The sequence below is a fragment of the Artemia franciscana genome, chromosome 7, assembly GCF_032884065.1.
Source record: "Artemia franciscana chromosome 7, ASM3288406v1, whole genome shotgun sequence".
Taxonomy (NCBI): Eukaryota; Metazoa; Arthropoda; class Branchiopoda; order Anostraca; family Artemiidae; genus Artemia; species Artemia franciscana.
In genome coordinates this window covers 42,765,310-42,774,708 of record NC_088869.1, presented here as the reverse complement: position 1 = coordinate 42,774,708, position 9,399 = coordinate 42,765,310, and the positions used below count along the sequence as shown (strand labels likewise).

At 39.7% G+C, this 9,399-nt stretch overlaps 1 protein-coding gene across 1 annotated transcript; it reads left to right on the top strand.

Moving 5' to 3' along the window:
* The first annotated feature begins 2,017 nt into the window (after nucleotides 1-2,017).
* On the top strand, nucleotides 2,018-3,607 carry LOC136029699 (zinc finger MYM-type protein 1-like). The gene has a single exon (XM_065708203.1). It carries the CDS (start codon nucleotides 2,018-2,020, stop codon nucleotides 3,605-3,607), a length of 1,590 nt encoding a protein of 529 aa, XP_065564275.1.
* The last annotated feature ends 5,792 nt before the right edge of the window (nucleotides 3,608-9,399 follow it).

The window sequence follows — 9,399 nt, the reverse complement described above, 5'->3', positions numbered from 1 at the left end:
TGAAATAAAAAAGACGTGTTTTTTCAACTGAATGTAAGAAGAAACATTAAAGCTCAAAACGGATAGCAATTTTTAAGTATATGAAGGGGTTCACCCCCATGTCAATACTCGCTCTTTACGCTGTTCAAATTTGGTTCCAATTCTTTAAGAATGACTCCTGAATCTCAAAGGCCGTTTGATTAGAATAAATATCTCTTTTGAAAGTACTAAAAAAAACTTTAGCGTAAAGAGCGAGGTATTGACGAAAGGGTGAACCTTCTCATATGTAATAATTTCTTTTCGTTTTAAGTTTCAATCCTGCTCCTTACTTTGAGTTGAAGAAACTTTTTTTTCATTTAATTTCTTATTCTTTTTTTAATAATGCTTGGAAATCCAGTGCCCCCTTGATCGAAAATTCAGCTCCCCTATGAAAAGTTTCTCCATGGAAAGATCCTCCTATATAACCTCCTCTGCTCGAGCTGCCCCCCCACCAGAAAAAAACTGAAAACGTCTGTATACTTCGCAATTACCTATACTATTTATAAAAAAGGGCAAAGTCCACAAATTGAACACCTTCCCCCAGAGACTTTGGACAATTAAGACATCTTTAAAGACATATTTATTAGATTTTTCAAATATATTAAACAAAATGGCTGTTTCAAAATTTTGATCAGGTGACTTAGTGTAAAAAGAGGGTGGGATGGGGCCTAGTTGCTCTCCAAATTTTTGGTCATTTGAAAAAGGGCACTAGAACTTTTAACTTACCTTTGAATGAGCCTCTTGCGATATTCAAGGACAACTGGGTCAATACGATCACCCCTGGAAAAAAAATAACACGCGTCCTTGATCTTTCTTCTGGCAAAAAAATCCAAAATTCCTCATTTTAGCAGATAGGAGCTTGAAACTCCTGCAGTAAAGTTCAGTGATGCGCTGAATTAAATGGTGAGATTTTTGTTAAGGGTTATATTACTTTCAGGGGGGGGGGTGTTTTTCCCTTTTTTCGGACATAAGACAAATTTTCTCAGGCTCGTAACTTTTGATGGGTAAAACTAAATTTGATACAACTTATATATTTGAAATTAGCGTACAAATCTGATTCTTTTGATGCATCTATAGGTATCAAAATTCCGTGTTTTAGAGTTTCGGTTACTATTGAGCCGCGTCGCTTTTTACTTGAAGTTCGTTACCACGAACTAATTGATTATAGCTTCGTAGTTGAATTGATTATGTTTTTTGTTGTTGCTTGCTCTAAATTTTGTGTTGTTTTCTATGTTAATTATGTACACTGGGACATCACTTTTAATTTGTTTTTAATTAAAACTTGATTACTCTGTAGGATAGTGATGCTGGGACGTCAAGGGACAACCCATCGGCAACCGAAGTTTTACCGACAAACGAGCAGACCCTGGACGTGAGACACATTTCTGAGGAGACAAACCTGCGCGAACCACAAACGGAGGAAATGGCTTCCAGAACGATCAGTACCGATTTGTCCGTGGACCCGTATGATAACCCCTGCCAACCAGTTTTGACTGACTATCCCGCCACTACCATCGGGAATCGCACACGAAAATTTAACAGCTCCTATTTCTTGGCATACCCATGGCTCGAATATTCGAAAGAACAGGACTCGGTGTTCTGTTTCAATTGCCGACATTTCAGTGGATCCTCGCTAAGATCAGGCGGAAGGTATGGAGCTAGAGCATTCATTGACGTAGGATTTAGAAAGTGGAAAGACATTTCTGAACTGATACGGCAGCACGAAAACAGCGACCGACACAAAGCATGTACCATTTCTTTGACTCAGTTTAAAGCTATTGAGACGGAGGCGGCCGAATCTGTTGCGTCATGCCTCTCCAAAGAACGCGAAAAGGAAATACTAGAGAATAGACAGTACGTAAAAGCTCTAATAAAAACTACAGCATTACTTGGACGGCAAGGTCTTGCGTTTCGTGGCCATGATGAAGGGGAGTCTAGTGCCAATCAAGGGAATTTCGTAGAGACAGTACATCTTTTAACAGAAATCAACCCGGACTTGATGAAAAACTCTCTTAAGGCCTATGGCCATTACATGTCACACGAGTACCAAAACGACTACATTGAGGTCATAGGAAATGAAATCAAAAGTTCTATCGCGAAAGAAGTCAGAGAAGCAAAATATTTTGCCGTTCTTGCTGACGAGACAAAAGACCTCTCGAAAAAGGAACAACTCGCGATCTTAGTGCGCTATGTTCATGACCTGAAAATCAAAGAAAGGGCCATAGGTTGCTACCACATGCGCAAGGTTGACGCTGAGAGTTTGGCCGAATTCATTTACAACGAAATAAAGGGTATCGGCCTTGACTGGTCAAAGTGTGTTGGACAGTGCTATGACGGGGCCAGTGTAATGAGCGGACACTTTTCAGGAGTACAGGCCCGTCTCCGGGAAAAAGCACCACAAGTGGTGTACACACACTGTCATTCCCATAGACCTAACCTTGTCATTGGCGATTGTATGCAGAAAATACAAAGAATTTCATCAGTATTTTCAGTTTTGCAAACAGTTTACAGTTTCGTCTCCAACAGCAACACTCGATACCAGTCGTTCGTCGAAGCCCAGAAAACTGCCAATGTGCCTTTGCTAACGCTTGAAAGGACAGTAGTGACACGTTGGTCTTACTGGTATAGATCAGTGGCTAAGATCCTGGTTAGATATGACTGCATACTCGCAGTTCTGTCAGTAGTTCAAGAATCTTCTGACAGGGAGGCAGCGGCAGAAGCTACGGGCCTTAAGAACCAGCTAGAGTCGTTTCCCTTCATATTCAGTTTGCGTGTCATTCACGAAGTTCTTGCAGTGATAAACCCTCTTTCTGAACAACTACAGGCAGCAGATCTGGTCATCTCAGAAGCTTGCACTTTAATCAGTGCAACAAAGAACGAACTGAGGAAAATGCGTGATGACGAGTATTTTCGTGTCCTATACGGCAAGTCTAAAGAGATGGCCATTAATGTCGGAGCTGATCTGTCGGAAACAAGTGCTCTCTCTTCAGCCATACCTGTTAAATCAAAACGAGTTCAGAAGATATCCGGAAGACTAAGAGACTATTTGACAACAACAACAATTGGAAAGCACAACATTGACTCCGAAAGCACAAGAACGGAAGACAAAATGCGGAGAGAGTTCTACGAGGTTTTGGACAGAGTGTTAAATGAGTTTGAAGAGCGTTTTTCTGTCCAGCTGCCAGTGCTAGAAGCCACACGTTGCCTTAACCCCAAATCCAAAGATTTTATGGACTCAGATTTACTTCTTGTGATCGCGACATACTTCGATCAGGCGGGAATCGATACTATGCAGCTGAAGTGTCAAGCTTTAATAGCTCGTGCATTTGTGTCGCAGCTTCCACAGAAACCGGCAAACGCTTTAGATGTCTTCGAACGCCTCGGAGGATTGAAAGAAGCTTATTCTGGGCTTCTTAAGGTCGTCAGGGTAGTCCTCACACTCCCGCTCACAACGTGCTCAAATGAACGTTTTTTCTCTGTGTTGACGTTTGTGAAGGACTACCTCCGGACAACGATGGAAAACGAGCGACTTTCGCATTTGCTGCTTATATTCTCTGAGAAAGCTGCAGTGAAGGAGCTCAATTTTTAGAAGCTTGTCGACGACTTCGCAAAAATGAAGCAAAGGAGATATCTATTGCTGAAGTAACTGTACGTAAGTTTCTGATTTATACAGTAAATGTTCTATTTTGGTACTGTTTTTGGTCCCTAAATAAGCTGCAAAATGCGAACCCCAAAGGTAGTACGGTACCTAAAGGCATGTTCGAAAATTTTAAAATTTTTAAGGCTGGATGGGGGCCCAAAATCGATTTTTGGCCCCCCTAAGGTTTTCTGAAATGGCGCCACTGAGGGAAACTGTTAAAATGTTACAGATTTTTATTTAAAATGTTTCAATTTCGATTGAAAAGGGGTAAATATAATTGATTAATGATGTAGTCCAGAACATGCGTTCTCTATTCTACTCTAATCCTTTATTCCAATCACTCCGGAAATCCCCCTTTCCGTGGAAATTATTTCTCAGAAATTCAAACAAGCTAGAAATTTTTCCCGGGCAGCTCTCCCGGAACATCTTCACATGCGAAATTGATTAGGCAAAGAGAAAGTAAGACAAATGAAAATAATTCGTATAGGAACTCTGTCAAATTCCCTCAGTGTAAAGTTTCACCTGGAAAGTTCACCACCGGAAATTTCCCTCCACGCAGTAAATTATCCCCATGAAAACCTACCCCAAGCACAAAATCCCCTCTCCTCCGGAAAGTGTCTGGATACTTCCCAAAAACAAATACTATAAGTAAACAATGGACGAATTTTATAGCTTAAAGACCTATCCCCAGGGGCTAGGGGGTTCTGTTATCTCTAATGACCTAGTTTTGGAAGTTTCAACTATGTTGAACAAATGGTTATCTCAAAATTTTGTCCGGACGATTTTGGGGGGAAAGGGGCTTAGGAGAGGGTCTAGTTGCCCTCTTATCTTTTTGATCACTTAAAAAGTGTACTAGAATTTTCAATTTTAGTTTAAATGAACCCTCTCACGATGTTCTAGGACCATTGGTTTGATATAATAACCCATGGAAAAATACAAATAAACACACATCCGTCATCTTTCTTCTGAAAACAAAACAAATTTCCACATTTTGCAGATAGGATCCCACCAGCAGGAAATCCCACCAGTAGTTCTCATTCTCATTAGCACCCATATTTAAAGTGCCTTTTGATATGGTCATTATCTATTTATCCCCCATAATTTCGGGATAATAATAAACAAAATATGGGGGTAACATCGGGGTAGTCAATCACGAAAAGGAGGGAGATAAAGACAATAAAAAAAAATCAATAGCCTTCCAAGTTGTCTTGCAGGGACGATAGAACTTGAGATAATTGATACTTGTGAATCAGCCAGCCTACGTACCTTATCAATCTAGGTAGTTTCTAAGTTCCACATAATGTTCGAATAACACTAGGAATTCGTCCTAGGAAGATAGTATTCTACCCTGCGTCTCGCTACAGTCAGGTAGCTGAATAAGATAGGCCATGTTAATTAGCTCTCCAAAATCCCACTCGGCAAACTCAAATGTCCAAAACATATCCCAAAACCCCCTTTATAATATGTCTCCCCTCCCGTGACCCACCCTTATCATACCCCTCTCAATGACTCCCAGACACCATACCCTAAATCGACAGGCTCACAAGAAAAAATCTGATAAAAAAGAAAAAAGAAAATACAGTCTGAAGATGAAGATCTAGCAAGCAAGTTTAATTATATGAATAATTTTTCCCGAAAACAAGGTTTATCTTGTAATTTTATGACGAAATGGATCGTAAACTGATCGTGCGAGCAGTTGCATGTCTGAATCTCTAGCAATTCAAGAGCAAAATCTTGGGTAAGGGGGTCATTGGACCAGGGGCGCCAATGTGACTCGAGGTGGGCACCAAATTAAAAATTTTATTTTAACAAGAGCTAAGAGCTCATATGGCACTTGTGACGAGGCGAGAAGAGCTAAGAGCCAAGAGATCATATGGTATGAGCTCTAACAAAATTCTATGAATCAATAGATTGATTTAAAAAGGAAAATAAGAGGCTTAATACCGGTCAAGATTTAAAATAAGAGCTCTGAGTCACAAAGTCCTTCTAAATATCAAAATTCATTAAGATCCTATCACCCACTCGTAAGTTATAAATACCTAATTTTTTCTAATTTTTCCTCTCCCTTTTGCCCCCCAGATGGTCGAACCTGGGAAAACGACTTTATCAAGTCAAATTGTGCAGCTCCCTGACACGCCTACCAATTTTCATCGCCCTAGCACGTCCAGAAGCACCGAACTCGCCAAATCACAGAACCCCTCCCCCCAACTCCCCAATAGAGAGCGAATCCAGTACGATTCTGTCAATCACGTATCAAGGACATATGTTTATTCTATCCACCAAGCTTCATCCCGATTCCTACACTCCAAGTGTTTTTCCAAGATTTCCCCTCCAAATCCCCACAATGTCAAAAGATCTGGTCGGGATTTGAAATAAGAGCTCTGAGACATGAATTCCTTCTAAAAATCAAATTTCGTTACGATCCGATCATCTATTCGTAAGATATAAATACTCCAATTTTCATGTTTTCCAAGAATTCCGGTTCCCCCTCCAACTCCCCCGAATGTCACAGGATCTGGTCGGAATTTGAAATTAGAACTTTAAAGCACAAGATCCTTCTAAATATCATATTTCATTAAGATCTGGTCACCCTTTCGTAAGTTACAAATACCTCAATTTTCAAAATTAACCCCCCCCCCCCAATTCCACCAAAGAGAGCAGATCCGGTCCGGTTATGTCAGTCACGTATCTTAGACAGGTTTCTATTCTTCCCATCCAGTTTCATCCTGATCTCACCGCTTTAAGTATTTTCTAAGATTTCCGGTCCCCCCAACTGCCCCCCCCCCAATTACGCTTGATCCGGTTGAGATTTAAAATAAGATATCGGAGTTACGAGGTCCTTCTAAATATGAAGTTTCATGAAGATCCGATCACTCCTTCGTAAGTTAAAATACGTCATTTTTCTTATTTTTCAGAATTACCCCCCCCCCCCCCGCAATTGAGCGGATCCGTTCTAATTATGTAAATCACGTATGCAAGACTTCTGCTTATTTTTCCAACCAAGTTTCATCCCAATCCCTCCAATCTAAGCGTTTCCCATCATTTTAGGTCTCCCCACCCCAAACTTCCCCCAATGTCACCAGATCCGGTCAGGATTTAAAATAAGAGCTTTGAGACACGATATCCTTCTAAATATCAAATTTCATTGAGACCCGATCACCCGTTCGTAAGTTAAAAATACCTCTTTTTTTTCAGAAATACCCCCCCCAACTACCCAAAAGAGAGCGGATCCGTTCCGTTAATGTCAATCATCTATCTAAGACTTGTCTTTATTTTTCCCACCATGTTTCATCCCAATCCCTCCACTCTAAGTGTTTTCCAAGTTTTAGGTTTCCCCCTCCCAACTCCCCGCCCCCATCACCAGATCCGGTCGGGATTTAAAATAAGATATCTAAGACACGATATCTTTCTAAACATCAAATTTCATTGAGATCCGATCACCCGTTCGTAAGTTGAAAATACCTCATTTTTCTAATTTTTAAGAATTACTCCCCCCCCCCAACTACCCTAAAGAGAGCAAATCAGTTCCGATTATGTCAATCATGTATCTGGGACTTGCGCTTATTTTTCCCATCAAGTTTCATCCCGATCCCTCTACTCTAAGTGTTTTCCAAGATTTTAGGTTTCCCCCCTCCAACTCCCCCCAATGTCATCAGACCCAGTCGGGATTTAAAATAAGAGCTCTGAGGCACAATATCATTCCAAACATCAAATTTCATTAAGATCCAATCACCCGCTCATAAGTTAAAAATACTTCATTTTTTCTATTTTTTCCGAATTAACCGGCCCCTACTCCCCCCCCACCCCAGATGGTCAAATCGGGAAAACGACTATTTCTAATTTAATCTGGTCTGGTCCCTGATACGCTTGCCAAATTTCATCGTCCTAGCTTACCTGGAAGTGCCTAAAGTAGCAAAACCGGGACTTTAGGTTTTCCCCCTCCAACTCCCCCCAGTGTCATCAGATCCGGTCGGGATTTAAAATAAGAGCTCTGAGACACAATATCATTCCAAACATCAAATTTCATTAAGATCCAATCACCCGCTGATAAGTTAAAAATACTTCATTTTTTCTATTTTTTGCGAATTAACCGGGCCCCCACTCCCCCCCCAGATGGTCAAATCGGAAAAACGACTATTTCTAATTTAATCTGGTCCGGTCCCTGATACGCTTGTCAAATTTCATCGTCCTAGCTTACCAGGAAGTGCCTAAAGTAGCAAAACCGGGACCGACAGACAGACAGACCGACAGACAGACCGACAGAATTGGCGACTGCTATATGTCACTTGGTTAATACCAAGTGCCATAAAAAAGGTTATAAGAATAGAAAAAAATAAGGGTCCTAAAAATATCTTGGAGGAAGGATCATCCCCCCGACTCCATATATCTGTTTCTGGCCTAAATTGCTTTTAAATCTTTCATTCATCTAATTTCAACCAAATTAGCCGTATAGTAAAAATAAATAGACAGACAGATTCATCACACAAAAGCCCTGTTGGGCCATTCGCTATTTAATTAGTCACAAAATTAAAATTAAGATTTTTTTGAGTGGGGAGTATACAGGGGCAGTTCAGAAAATTACTCCTTAACATAAATTAATGTTGTAAGTTTCCTTGTCATATCCCCATCATTGAAGCCCAGACACCATACCCTAAATCGACAGGCTCACAAGAAAGAGAATAAAACAAATCTGCCAAAGAAATAAAAAAATAAAACACATTCTGATGATGAAGATTTAGCAAGCAAGTTCAATTATATGATTAATTTTTCATGAAAACAAGGTATATCTTATAATTTTATGACGAAATGATTCGTAATCTGATCATGCGGGCAGTTTCAAGTCTGAATCTCTACCAGATCAAAGACAAAATCTTGGGTAAGGGGGCTGCTGAACCAAGGTCGCCAATGTGACTCGAGGTGGGCACCAAATTAAAAAGTTTATTTTAAAAATGATTAAAGAAAGAACGGAATAAATGTGCCAGAAGTGTCTTAGGAGTAGGGTCGCCCCCTCCGACCTCATGTATTTGTTCCTGGCCTAAATTACTTTTAATTCTTTCATTCATCGAATCTCAACCAAATTAGCTATATAGTTAAAATAAATAGATAGATAGATTTATTTAAACGAATGCCCTATTGGGTCATTCGCTATTTAATTAGTCACAAAACTAAAATTAAGGATTTCTTGAGGGTGGAGGGGATTTATTATATTAATCAAAACCTACCTTTCGATTTCCAGGTATTTTCGGATATTTTGCCAAAATATCAGGAAATATCCTTCGATCCCCTTGCATATTCAGCTATCAATCTTTGTCTTTTATCCATTCTATGCTCGTGTCCACGAGCATAGAATGGAGCATATTTTTTTTTGTTTTTATCCATTTTGAATTTTTAACTACAATGCTAATTTTCAATATGTCATTGTGAATAGAGAAATAGCTATAACTGTGTTACCACGTTTATGAAACGTGCTCAAGCTACCAGTTTTATCTTCAACAGGTGTTTCTATTTTTGTGAAATAGGGGGAAAGTTCCATGTTCGTTGCAGCAATCGAAGATTTTTATGTCAATTTTGCAGATATATACTGAACCGGCTGAAGAAAAATAATTTTTGTTCGTTTTAAGTTTCAACTTTGCTCTTTACATTCATAGGAAAGCTTTGCTTTTTGTTGTTATTTGGGTAAATCACCTATAAATAATTTATCAAATTGACAAGTATACTTAAAAAAGGAGTAAAAAAAAGGG

Bases quoted from the DNA above. Each gene is read 5' to 3' on its own strand.
- LOC136029699 (XM_065708203.1), top strand. From the start codon at position 2,018: ATGAAAAACTCTCTTAAGGCCTATGGCCATTACATGTCACACGAGTAC.